General features: G+C 58.5%; 1 protein-coding gene across 3 annotated transcripts in view; it reads right to left on the minus strand.

Moving 5' to 3' along the window:
• Nucleotides 1–576: 576 nt before the first annotated feature.
• BBS4 (Bardet-Biedl syndrome 4) overlaps nucleotides 577–13320 on the minus strand; it is a 71044-nt gene continuing 58300 nt past the window's right edge. For all 3 annotated transcript variants that reach the window (XM_068144298.1, XM_068144297.1, XM_068144299.1), the window contains 6 exons: nucleotides 11658–11810; nucleotides 10998–11169; nucleotides 9516–9585; nucleotides 2686–2827; nucleotides 2157–2367; nucleotides 577–865 (listed from right to left, as the gene is read on the minus strand). In XM_068144298.1, coding sequence (XP_068000399.1) covers nucleotides 714–865; nucleotides 2157–2367; nucleotides 2686–2827; nucleotides 9516–9585; nucleotides 10998–11169; nucleotides 11658–11810 — 900 coding nt within the window. In that variant the 3' untranslated portion in view covers nucleotides 577–713. The remainder of the gene's footprint in view (nucleotides 866–2156; nucleotides 2368–2685; nucleotides 2828–9515; nucleotides 9586–10997; nucleotides 11170–11657; nucleotides 11811–13320) is intronic.

The raw sequence follows: 13320 nt of genomic DNA on the forward strand, positions 1-13320 counted from the left end.
TACCCTCTGCCAGGCTGCCTGGGACCAGAGCCATCACCTCCAGCCCAACCCCACCGTGCTGAGGGAAGGGTGGGTTTGGAAGTGCCTCTGGTGCCCTGTGTCCAGGACACTGCCCTGCTCAGGAATGCCAGCTCCCAGCTGTCCCCAGCTCCTGCTGTCCCCAGCTCCTGCCCTGGTGCAGCAGGGTGTGATGAGCTCCCGTTCCACAGAGAGCCAGGCTGTGCTCTCCAGGCTCTGCACTTGCCCTGCTGAGCTCTGCTGCCCTCATCCCCTCTCCCAGTGGCTCCCCACTGCCCTTCCTACAGCCTCTGCAGGGCTTCCTCAGCCACTTAACAAGCTGGAGTGTTTGATGCTCTGGGGGGTCAGGGATGCTAAGTCACTACTGCCAGAGTTTCTAACCCCACAGGATGCCTCAGCATCCATCTGGAGGGCTTACACCCACACAGCAAAAACTGCCAACCCTGTGGAGAGATGGAGCTGCAGTCCTTGGCAGTAAGCTCTGACCCAGCAGTAGCTACACAGCAACCTCTTCTGAGTGCTGGAACAACACCCTGGGACAAAGCAGAGACCAAGAGCTAGGAGCAGGAGCAGAAGAGCTGCATTGACACTAACTGGCAGTGGGCTGAGGCCAGCGCGGGCCAGGGGACAGGGCAGCTGCCTTGCCCCACACAGCAGGAGGCAGCTCTGGAGAAGCTCCTGCACCAGAGTCCATCCTACTCCTCTGCCTCCTGGCTCTGGTGCTTTTCCTTCCTCTCCTCTTCAGCCTCTGTTGGCGCTGAGGTCTCCTCGGGGCTCGTTTCTGAGCCCGACTCTGGCTCCAGCGGCAGCGAGGGAGGCTGGGCAGGAGGAGCTGCAGCTCCAGCACCTGGGGAGGGGACACACAGTTACAACACAGTCCCTGCGGTGTGGGGAGACTCTGGCACAGGCTGCCCAGGGAGGCTGTGGCTGCCTCCTCCCTGGAGGTGTTCAAGGCCAGGCTGGCTGAGGCCTTGAGCAGCCTGGGCTGGTGGGAGATGTCCCTGCCCATGGCAGGGGGTTGGAGCTGGATGATCTTTAGGGTCCCTTCCAAGCCAAACCATTCTGTGACTCCCTGAGTCTCATTCTGTGACCAGCCACTGCCAGCCTGGGAATTAACTCCTGTCCTGGAAGGGAAAACAGTTCCCCTGAAGCTGGTTTATGCTCAAGCTGGAGTCCAGACCACAGCAACGTTCTCAGTTCACAGCTCTGGCAAACTCAGGAGGAGTTTTCAGGCAGGCAAAGTGGCTCCTGGCAGAGTAAAACTGACACAGGACCCTCCCATGCTGAAGCTGTTCCTACACTCAGCTTCAGGCTGACCACTGCTGAACAATGATGCTATGGATCCCTTCTCTGATAGGGACAATAAAGTCCTTCAGGCAAACCCTAAACTCCTGCCCCCTTCCATTTCCCAGCTTTTCTGGCCAAGCCTTCCCTGCAGGGAAAGGTTTTGGGTTTTTCCCATGCACGAGAAATGGGACAGGTCCTTAGGAGTGCCAGGCCTGGATTGCACAACCTCTCTCCTGGTTCAGCCCACAGGCAGCAGGACTCAGAGGGACAGAAAAGCAGCAGGATGAGCAACAGCCCAAGCACATTCCTCTTGGAAGCCCAGGGCTGAGAGGAGCTCAGGCACTGGCTGGTGGCTCGGGAGATGGCTGCAGCAGCTACAGCTACCAGCAAAAGCCACCTAAGGCTGAGGCTATCTCCTGAGCAACCTTCAGTGGCCTGCACTAAAGGTCACCCGGCAGGGGAGGGAGCTGGCTGGCTGGCTTCAAAGCAACCCAGCTGCTGTTAATGAATGATAAAGCACTTCAGAAGCGTCCTTCAGTTCCCCTGTCTGTGCACTCAGCTCCTGGGCTCTTGCGAAGGAGGACAAGAGGCTTCTGAAACCAGAGCAAGAGCTCAAGCCCATGCTAATGGGAGCCTTGCCCAGTGTGAGCCAGACTCCAGTGGCTCTCCACACCCTGCAACTGCACCAGGAAGAGCATCTTCCTTCCACACCTCCTGAGCTCAGGGATCTGCACAAGTTGTGCCCAAACACTGAGCTCGCTGCTGTGCCATCAACTGACACCTCCCCAGCACCTGCTGGCTCTGCTCTCCCCTGCCCCAGCCCTGTCGAAAGGGAAGCACAAGAGCAGTACCTGTGGGCAGCTGCATGGTTTTCCCATAGCCTGCAGCTGAGGACATGGCTTGACCCAGGGCCTGGTTAGAGCCCAAAGGCTGCTGAGCGCCGGAGGATTTCCCTGAGCCTGCAGCTTTCTGCTTGGCTTTAGTCTCCTTGGAAGGCTTTGTCCAGAGCAGGCTCTCCCCAGCCTGCAGGGCAATTCCCATCTTCTGGGCAACTTCCACCATCTTCTCAAGAAGCAAAACAAGAGGAGACCATTGTAACCAGGAATACTGCAGACAGCAACAAAGCCAACCCCACACAACCCAGCCCTAGGAGCCCAGAGCTGTGCAGAGGTGCTGCAGGGACACAGCTCTGCTCATTGACTCCCTTAAGGAGGAGGGCATCTTGTCTGGCTGGGTGTTGATTGGAGGATTGGGCTTCAAGGAGCAGAAGTGCAGCAGCAGCTCTCAGCAGGCTCCACTCAGATGGAATCTCCTCAGCAGAACTTCTGCCCCCATCGCTGGGCTGCAAAGTCTCAGCTCCTCCCCATCTGCTGCACCTACCTCAGGGTCAAAGTCCGGAGTGCTGCTCTCCTTCAGGGCATTGACCTTCCTCTCCATCTCCTGGTACTGGCAGAGGGCTCCCTGCTTGTCGCCCTGGTTGTAGAGCAGCACAGCGTAGTTGAGGTTGATGAGGGGGTTGGACCTGCAGCAGGCACACAGAGGGCATCACTGCTCCTCCCTTGAGGAGTGGCAAGGGGCACAGCCTGCACTGGGCTGGAAGGGATCCTCAAAGCTCATCTTGTCCAAACCCCTGCAGGCACCAGGAACACCTCCAACTGGAGCAGGCTGCTCAGAGCCAAATCAAGTCTGACACTGAATGTCTCCACCACCTCCCTGGGCAGCCTGTGCCAGGGTCTCACCCCTCTCACTGTGCACAGCTCCCTCCTGATGTCCAACCTACATCTCCCCTGCTCAAATTCCAAACCACTGCCCCTGGTCCTATCCCCACAGGCCCTTCTGAGCAGTCCCTCCCCAGCCTCCCTGCAGGTCCCCTCCAGATCCTGAAATGCAGCTCTAAGGTCTCCCTGGAGCGTTCTCTCATCCAGACTGACCAGCCCCAACTCTTTCAGCCTGTCCCCACAGGAGAGGAGCTCCAGCACTCTGACCATCCTGGTGGCCTCCTCTAGACCCTCTCCAGCAGGTGCTGTCCCCAAGCAGCCAAGCCTGGGGACACAAGAGAGTCCCACGTGCTTGGGGAGGGACCTGGTGCCTGGGCTCAGCAAAGCATCCCCACATCAGTGACTGCAGATGGCCTCACCCCTGCCAGGCTCTCCTCTGCAGCAGCCACTTTGCATGTAGGAACCATCCCAGGACTGTCTCTAGCGAGTGCCAGGTCACATTTAAGTGAGGTTAAGTGAGAGCTGAGCTCTGCTCTGTCTGCTGGGAGAGCAGCATGGCATGGACAGAGCAGAGCAAGCCCACACAGACCACGTTTTCCACAGGAGCTCTGCACTAGGACACAGCAGCCCTGCCCAGCAGCTTCCAGTCTGCCATAGCCAGGAGTGTGAGCAAACCACACCAGGGGGGAAGTTTGCAAGTGGCACCAAGCTGGGAGAGAGTGCTGAGCTGCTGGGGGCCTGGGAGGCTCTGCAGAGGCACCTGGCCAGGCTGCATCATTGTGCCAAGGCCAATGGGATGAGGTTCAGCAAGGCCAAGTGCTGGGTGCTGCACCTGGGTCACAACAGCTCCATGAAGGCTCCAGGCTTGGGGCAGAGGGGCTAAAAAGCTTCCCAGTAGAAAGGGGCCTGAGGGTGCTGGTCAACAGTCAGCAGAAGATGAGCCAGGTGGCTACCAGCATCCTGGCCTGGAACAGCAATGGTGTGGCCAGCAGGGCAGGGATTGTCCCCCTGCACTCAGCACTGCTGAGGCCACTCCTCAAATCCTGGGTTCAGTTCTGGGCTCCTCAGGTTAGGAAAGAGGTTGAGCTGCTGGAAGATGTCCAGAGAAGGGCAAGGAGGCTGGGGAGGGGTCTGGAGCACAGCCCTGGGAGGAGAGGCTGAGGGAGCTGGGCTTGCTTAGCCTGCAGAAGAGGAGGCTCAGGGGAGACCTTCTTGCTCTCTCCAGCTCCCTGAAGGGAGGTTGGAGCCAGCTGGGGGTTGGTCTCTTCCACCAGGCAGAGGAGAAAGTTCTTCCCAGAAGAGGATTTGGCCCTTGGGATGTGCTGCCCAGGGAGGTGGTGGAGTCCCCATGCCTGGAGGTGTTTAGGAAGAGCCTGGCTGAGGCACTTGGTGCCATGGTTGAGTTGTCAGGAGGTGTTGGGTGAGAGGTTGGACTGGATCTCAAAAGTCTTTTCCAACCAGGCCTATTCCTATTCCTATTCCTATTCCTATTCCTATTCCTATTCCTATTCCTATTCCTATTCCTATCCCATCCCATCCCTCAGCACTCTGGATCCCAGCCTGATTGTGCAGAAGTAGAATGCCACTGGCCCCAGCCCAGGAGCTGGGGTGGAGCTCGTCCAGGCTGTGCTGGCAGGGCTGGGGCAGGGGCAGGGGCAGGGGCAGGGGCAGGGGCAGGGGCAGGGGCTGGGGCTGGCCAGGGCAGGGCTGCGGCGGGGTGCAGGGAGGAGCTGTGCCTGGACACAGCTCCCTGCAGGGCAGCCACGGCCACGGCTCACAGCTCGGAGCTGCTTTGTGCTCTGCTCAGCCAAGGCCAGCGAGCAGCTGGTGCCCTCTCCTGGAGCAGGCCTGGGATCGCTGGAGCCAGCCAAGCACTCCAGCACCCGGGCCCGGCCAGGCAGAGGCAGCATCCGGGGGGGGGAAGTGCAGGAGCAAAAGCTGCTGCCATGGTGACCCTCCCCGGGGAAGCCATCCCAGGATCACGGATCACAGACCACAGGAGGTTAGGGGTTGGAAGGGACCCCTGGAGATCATAGAATCATAGAATCAACCAGGTTGGAAAAGATCTCAAAGATCATCAAGTCCAAGCTGTCACCCAGCACCTCCTGACAGCTAAACCATGGCACCAAGGGCCACATCCAATTCCCTCTTGAGCACCTCCAGGGAGGATGATTCCACCACCTCCCTGGGCAGCACATCCCAACGGCTAACAGCTCTCTCAGTGAAGAACTTTCTCCTCACCTCCAGCCTAAACTTCCCCTGGCACAGCTGCAGACTGTGTCCTCTTGTTCTGGGGCTGCTTGCCTGCCTGGCAGAAGAGACCAACCCCCAGCTGGCTACAACCTCCCTGCAGGCAGTTGCAGAGAGCAAGAAGGTCTCCCCTGAGCCTCCTCTTCTGCAGGCTAAGCAACCCCAGCTCCCTCAGCCTCTCCTCCCAGGGCTGTGCTCCAGACCCCTCCCCAGCCTCCTTGCCCTTCTCTGGACACCTTCAAGTCTCTCAATCTCCTTCTGAAGCTGAGGAGCCCAGAGCTGGACACAGGACTCAAGCTGTGGCCTAAGCAGTGCTGAGCCCAGGGCACAATCACCTCCCTGCTCCTGCTGGCCACACTCTGCCTGCTGCAGGCCAGGATGCCCTTGGCCTTCTTGGCCCCCTGGGCACACTGCTGGCTCATGTTCAGGCAGCTGTCAATCAGCACCCCCAGATCCCTCTCTGTTTGGCAGCTCTCAGCCACTCTGACCCCAGCCTGTAGCTCTGCCTGGGGTTGCTGTGGCCAAAGTGCAGCCCCTGGCACTTGGACTTGTTGAATGCCATCCTGTTGGCCTCTGCCCATCTGCCCAGTCGGTCGAGGTCCCTCTACAGAGCCCTTCTGCCCTCTGACTGACCAACATCTGCTCCCAGCTTGGTGTCAGCTGCAAACTTGCTGATGACTGACTCAATGCCCTCATCCAGATCATCAATGAAGATGTTAAAGAGCACAGGGCCCAGCACTGATCCCTGGGGCACACCACTGGTGCCTGGCTGCCAGCTGGCTGTGGCACCATTCACCACCACTCTCTGGGCTCAGCCTCCAGCCAGTTCCTAACCCAGCTCAGAGAACTGCTGTCCCAGCCAGGGGCTGACAGCTTGGCCAGGAGTTTGCTGTGGGGGATGGTGTCAAAGGCCTTGCTGCAGTCCAGGCAGACCACATCCCCAGCCTGCCCCACATCCACCAGGCAGTCCCCTGGGCATGGAAGGAGATCAGGTTGGTCAGGCAGGACCTGCCCTTCCTAAATCCATGCTGGCTGGACCTGAGCCCTTGGCCACCCTTCAGGTGCACAGTTATTGCCCCCAGGATAATCTGCTCCCTCACTTTCCCTGGCACTGAGGTCAGGCTGCCAGGCCTGGAGTTTCCAGGTTCCTCCATCTGACCCTTCTTGTGCATGAGATCCCCAAGTCCAAGCCCCTGCCAGATCAGGAGCACAGAATCCAGCCCAGGTCACACAGAACACATCCAGATGGGGCTGGAAAGGCTCCAAAGAAGGAGGCTCCACAGCCTCTCTGGGCAGCTGAGGTTGGAAGAGACCTGTGAGATCAGCAAGTCCAGCTGCTGGCCCAGGGCTCCCAGGCTCACCCCACTGCTGCTGAGCCACCAGACCACATCCCTCAGGCTTTTACATCCCTGTAGGGAGGATGGTGACAGCACTGCAAGAAAGCAGAGATCTGACAGCAGTTGTAACTGCTGGGAACACTGAGCCCACCACACTAACCCTCCTCACTGCCTTTGCTCATGGATGAGCAGCTGAACAGGAGCCAGCAGTGTGCCCAGGTGGCCAAGAAAGCCAAAGGCCTCCTGGCCTGGATCAGCAATGCTGAGTCCAGCAGCAGCAGGGAGGGGATTGTCCCCTGGGGCTCAGCTCTGGGGAGGCCACACCTGGAGTACTGCATTCAGCTCTGGGCACCTCAATCCAAGAGAGATGTGGAGGTGCTGGAGCCAGGGCAGAGCAGGGCAAGGAAGCTGGGAAGGGCCTGGAGAAGAAATCTGCTGAGGAGCAACTGAAGGAGCTGGGGATGGTTGGTGTGAAAGAGAGGAGGCTGAGGGGAGACCTCCTGGCTGTCTACAGCCACCTGCAAGGAGGTTGTGGAGAGGCTGCTGCTGGTCTCTGCTCACAGGGAATTAGTGCCAGAACAAGAGGCAATGGCCTCAGGCTGCAGCAGGGCAGGGTTAGACTGAGCAGTAGGAAGAATTTGTTCCCATCAGGAGTGGTCAGGGGTTGGAATGTGCTGCCCAGGGAGGTGGTGGAGTCACCAGCCCTGGAGGTGTTTCAAGGTGGTTTGGATGTGGTGCTCAGGGCTGTGGTTTAGGGGTGAGCCTTGCAGAGCAGGGTTCTGGGCTGGACTTGGTGATCCTGAGGGTCTGTTCCAACCTGCATGTTTCTGTGACTCTGAAAGAAAGTAACACAAGGGGGGGAAGAAAAGAGAAACAATCCAAGCCCTCTCTGCTAAAAGGGGAAAAAACACAGCAAACCCACCAAGAAATTGCCCAGAGCTCCCCAGAGAGGACTGAAGAGAACAGTCCTGGGAACAGCCAGCTCCCAGTCCATGGAACACCACTAAGCTGATGTGAGGAGCACTGGGGCAGGACCACAATCAATAGCTAAAGGAGGCACAGAGAGAGAGGGAGCTAGAACCAGCCCTGGGCAACTCCTTCTTACCAGGAGTCTATGAGGATGCTGCCCAGGCCAGCCCCCAGCAGGGTGCCCAGGCCTGAGGTCCCAGCCCTGCTCTAGAAGTGTTTCTGGCAATGGAAGCAACCACAGCCATGGGCAGCCAGGGGGCTCAGAACCTGCTTGCCAAGCAAGGTCGTGGGGACAAGAGAGGCTGTGTCCCCAGCAGGGGATTCTGCCCCTCTGCTGTGCTCTCCTCAGACCCCCCTGCAGTGCTGGGGCAGCTCTGGAGCCCTCAGCACAGACAGGGACCTGGTGGAGCAGGGCAGGAGGAGGCCACAGCAGTGCTGGCAGGGCTAGAAGCCCTCTGCTGTGAGGCCAGGCTGGGAGAGTTGGGCTTGGGCAGCCTGGAGAGGAGAAGGCTCCAGGGAGATCTTGTGGTGGCCTTTGGGTGCTTCAAGGGGGATCAGAGAGCTGGGGACAGACTCTGAGCAGAGCCTGCTGTGACAGGACAAGGGGGGATGGTTTGAACTGCAAGAGGGAGACTCAGACTGAAGATGAGGAAGAGATGTTTGCCCCTGAGGGTGGTGAGAGCCTGGCCCAGGATGCTCCATCCCTAGAGCCATGGCAGGTCAAGTTGGTTGTGGCTCTGAGCAACCTGCTGTAGCTGCTGGCTGCAGGGATGAGCTTTAAAGGTGCCTTGCAGCCCAAGCCAGCCTGTGGTTCCATGCCCTGGATTCAGGCACACAGAGACAGCTGCAGCAGGCCTGCCAGGCCTGCCCACGGCTCCCAGAGGCACTGCCACCTGCCACTCCCTCTGCCTCTGATGAGCTTTGACTTCCCCAGGCAGACTGTGGAGCTGCAGCACCAGGGAACTGCCAAAGGCTTCAGCAAAGCTCTGGAGCTGAGTTTCTCCCCACTCTCCAGGACCAAAGCACACTCACCACTGAGTGCTCTGAGCAGCCTCCAAGGTCCTGCAGAGCCTTGAGAGCTGTGAGAGGTTGATGAGGAAAGCCAAGGAAAGGAGAGAGTGAATCACAGAACAGTCTGGGCTGGAAGGGACCTCCAGAGCTCACCCAGTCCAACCCCCCTGCACTCAGCAGGGACATCCTCCACTAGATCAGGCTGCCCAGAGCCTAGGCCAGCCTCACCTTGGCTATCTCCACCTCCCTGGGCAACCTGTTGCAGTGTTCCAGCAGCCTCCTGGTGCAGAACTTGTTCCTCACATCCAATCTCAATCTGCTCTGCTCTCATTGCCCTCTGATGGTGCAGAACCTGCTCCTAACCAGTCAGATGCACTTGGTCATGTTGGTAGGAATGACCAAAGCATAACTGCAAAACTGCCTTTAACCTGTGGGTGTTGGAGCCCTGGAGCAGGCTGCCCAGAGAGGTGGTGGAGACTCCTCTGGAGAGATTCCAACCCCCTCCTGGCCACTGTGATCCTGGGCAAGCTGCTGAGGGTGCCCTGCTCTGGCAGGGGCTTGGACTGGGTGAGCTCCACAGGTCTGGGAGTCTGCAGGACAAGGGGCAGTGGATGGAAACTCCAGCACAGGAGGTTCCACCTCACCAGGAGGAGGAACTCCTTCACTGTGAGGTCCCAGAGCCCTGGAGCAGGCTGCTCAGAGAGGTTGTGGAGCCTCCTGCTCTGGAGCCTTTCCAGCCCCATCTGGATGTGTTCTGTGTGACCTGTGCTGGATTCTCTGCTCCTGCTCTGGCAGGGGCTTGGACTCGAGGATCTCTGTGGGTCCCTTCCAACCCCTAGCATCCTGTGAGCCTGTGAGGGCAGATCAAGGCACAAAGGCTGCAGAGGGAAGCAGACAGAGGGAGGCCCAGCAGCTGCCAGCTTACCTGTCCAGCGCTGCAGCTTGCTCGTAGGAACGTTTGGCGTTCTCGGCGTCGTCCAGGTTGGTCAGAGCCACTGCACCAAAGCACAACACACACACACCTTGGTGCTGCACAAGGACTTCCCTGGCAGGCTGGGTATGAGTGCTGGTGGGGTTGCAGGCACTGCTGTTTCTGTCTTGCTCCATCCCAGGAAGGCCCAGTGCTGGAAATCCACTGCTCAGGCAACCCAAACTCCTAGGTGCAGGGAGGCTTCCCCAGTGTTCAACCTGCAGCTGTCTGCAGCTGAACCTTCCTCTTCAGCACAGCCTCTCTGTGCCTCTCAGTGAGCTGCTCAGTGCAGCCTTCATCTGATTTCAGTCTACTTCTGCCTCCAAAACCATAGAGTCATCAAATCATTTGGGTTGGAAAAGGCCTTTCAGATCCCCCACTCCAACCCTTCTCTAACCCTGCCAAGGCTGCTGCTAACCCACAGCCCTCAGCACCACATCTCTGTGTCTCTGGAACACCTCCAGGGATGGGGATCCCACCACCTCCCTGGGCAGCCTCTGCCAGGCTTTGAGAACCTTTCCAATCTCTAATCCTCTTCTAATCTCCAACCTAAACTGGCCCTGGTGCCACTTAGAATCATAGAAGTAGAAGCACAGAATTGTCAGGGGCTGGAAGGGAGCTCCAGGCTCAGCCAGCTCCAACCCCCTGCCATGGGCAGGGACACCTCACACCACAGCAGCTTGCTCACAGCCACCTCCAGCCTGGCTGCAAACACCTCCAGGCAGGAGGCTTCCACCAACTCCCTTGGGCAACCTGTGCCAGGCTCTCACCACCCTCCTGGCCAACAACTTCTTCCTCACAGCCAAGCTCAATCTCCCCACTTCTAGTGCTGCTCCAGCCCCCCCAGTCCTATCCCTCCCTCACACCCTCCAAAGTCCCTCCCCAGCTTGCTTGGAACCCCCTGCAGATCCTGGAAGGCCACAATGAGGTCTCCTGGGAGCCTTCTCCTCTCCAGCCTGCACAACCCCAGCTCCCTCAGTCTGTCCTCACAGCAGAGCAGCTCCAGCCCTCTGCTCCTCCTCCTGGCCCTGCTCAGGACACCTTCCAGCCCCTCCAGAGCCTTCCTGGCACAGAGGCTGCAGAGCTGGCCCCAGAGCTCCAGCTGTGGTCTCAGCAGAGCTGAGCAGAGGGGCAGAATCCCCTCCCTGCCCTGCTGGCCACACTTCTCTTGCTGCAGCCCAGGCTCTGCTTGGCTCTCTGGGCTGCAAGTGCTCCCTGCTGGCTCCTGCTGAGCTTCTCCTCCCCCAGCACCCCCAAGGCCTTTTCTCCAGGGCTGCTCTCCAGCCAGTCCCTGCCCAGCCTATATTGGTGCCTGGGATTGCCCTGCCCAGCTGCAGGACCTTGAGGCCGTTTCCCCTTGTGCTGTCACTTGTTCCCAGGGAGAAGAGACCAGCCCCCAGATGCTGCATGCCCTCCTGGGTGCAGACAGCTGCATACCTGCAAGGAGCATGTAGAGCTCTCCCATCTTGGGCTGGAAGCTGATGGCAGCACTCAGGAAGTGGAAAGCTGAGGCATACTGCTGCATGGTGAGGTGGACCAAGCCCAGGTTGTACAAGATCTTCCAGTCAAAGGGAGCCAGGTAGTTTGCCCTCTTCAGGCAACTGATGGCCTTCAAGGAAGGAACAAATGTGCTGTAACACAGCCCACCCACCAGAGCAGCCCAGGTGGCCAAGAAGGCCAAAGGCATCAAGCCTGCATCAGGAATAGTGTGGCCAGCAGGAGCCACTACCCTCTAAACAGATCAACTCCTGCCCCCAGCTTGGTGTCCTCTGCACAGTTACTGCTGATGGACTCCATCCACTCCTCCAGATCCTCAGTAAAGATACTGAACAGGCTGGGGCCCAGATCATCAACAAAGATACTGAACAGGCTGGGGCCCAGCACTGACCCCTGTTTACAAAGGGTTGCAGGTCCTGTGGGAATGCAGTAGCACAGATGACACTTTCTGCTCTATCCCTGGACCTTCCCAGCCCTCCTGCAGCTCCTCAGCTCTTAAAGGCATCCAGCCTTAGCCCCACGACCCCACCCTATGAATCTAGGAGCCATGGTTCTTGCAGGAAGCTCCAGCTGGCAGAGGAAAGGGAATCAGACACTCACTGCCACATATTTCTTCTTCCCATAGAAGCACATCCCAATGTTGTTCCACAGCGGCGGGCTCTCGGGCACCGCCCCGGCCACGGCCTTGTACTTGGAGAGGGCAACCTCGAAGTCTCCGTGGGCCTGCATCATGCTGCCAGCTGCCAAGGTAGCCTTGCAGAGAGGAGAGAAGGGTGACCAGGTGAGGACCTGTGCCTTCCCTAGCACAGCACCAAGACAGTGGGATAGGATAGGATAGGATAGGATAGGATAGGATAGGATAGGATAGGATAGGATAGGATAGGATAGGATGGGATGGGATGGGATGGGATGGGATGGGATGGGATGGGATGGGATGGGATGGGATAGAATAGAATAGAATAGAATAGAATAGAATAGAATAGAATAGAATAGACCAGGTTGGAAAAGACCTTGGAGATCACCCAGTCCAACCTGTCACCCAGCACCATCTGATCAACTCAACCATGGCACCAAGGGCCTCAGCCAGGCTCTTCCTAAACACCTCCAGGCATGGGGACTCCACCACCTCCCTGGGCAGCACATCCCAAGGGCCAATCTCTCTGTCTGGGAAGAATTTCTTCCTCACCTCCAGCCTGAACCTCCCCTGGCACAGCTGCAGACTGTGTCCTCTTGTTCTGGGGCTGGGTGCCTGGGAGAAGAGACCAACCCCAGCTGGCTCCAACCTCCCTGCAGGCAGTTGCAGAGAGCAAGAAGGTCTCCCCTGAGCCTCCTCTTCTGCAGGCTAAGCAAGCCCAGCTCCCTCAGCCTCTCCTCCCAGGGCTGTGCTCCAGACCCCTCCCCAGCCTCCTTGCCCTTCTCTGGACACCTTCCAGCAGCTCAACACCTTTCCCAAACCAAGGAGCCTCATCTGTCTGCTGAGGAAAGGCTGAGAGGCCTGGGGCTGTTTAGTCTGGGAAAGAGCAGCCTGAGAGGGATCTCAAGAATGTTTATAGATATTTGAAGGGTGGGGGGCAAGAAGGAGGGTCCAGGCTCTTTTCAGTGGCGTCCTGTGACAGCACAGGGGGCAGTGGATACAACCTGGAACACAAGAGGTTCCTGTCCCTGTTCCTCCATGAGGACAACTTCTTTGACAGAGCCCTGGAGCAGACTGCCCAGAATGGCATCCTGGCCTGCATTAGGAATGGTGTGGCCAGCAGGAGCAGGGAGGTCATTGTGCCCTGTACTCTGCTTTGGTTAGGCCACACCTTGAGTCCTGTGTCCAGCTCTGGGCTCCTCACTTTAAGAAGGACATTGAGAGACTTGAAGGTGTCCAGAGAAGGGCAAGGAGGCTGGGGAGGGGTCTGGAGCACAGCCCTGGGAGGAGAGGCTGAGGGAGCTAGGGCTGCTTAGCCTGGGGAAGAGGAGGCTCAGGGGAGACCTCATTGCTCTCTACAACTACCTGAAAGGTGGTTGTAGCCAGGAAGGGGTTGGTCTCTTCTCCCAGGCAAGCAGCCCCAGAACAAGAGGACACAGTCTGCAGCTGTGCCAGGGGAGGTTTAGGCTGGAGGTTAGGAAGAAATTCTTCCCAGCAAGAGGAATTGGCCCTTGGGCTGTGCTGCCCAGGGAGGTGGTGGAGTCCCCATGCCTGGAGGTGTTGCAGAGGGGATTGGATGTGGCCCTTGGAGCCATGGTTGAGTTGTCAGGAGGTGTTGGGTGACAGCTT

This window comes from Melanerpes formicivorus, unplaced genomic scaffold (assembly GCF_026170545.1).
Source record: "Melanerpes formicivorus ecotype bairdi unplaced genomic scaffold, bMelFor1.0.p_v2 SCAF_10, whole genome shotgun sequence".
NCBI classification, from domain to species: domain Eukaryota; kingdom Metazoa; phylum Chordata; class Aves; order Piciformes; family Picidae; genus Melanerpes; species Melanerpes formicivorus.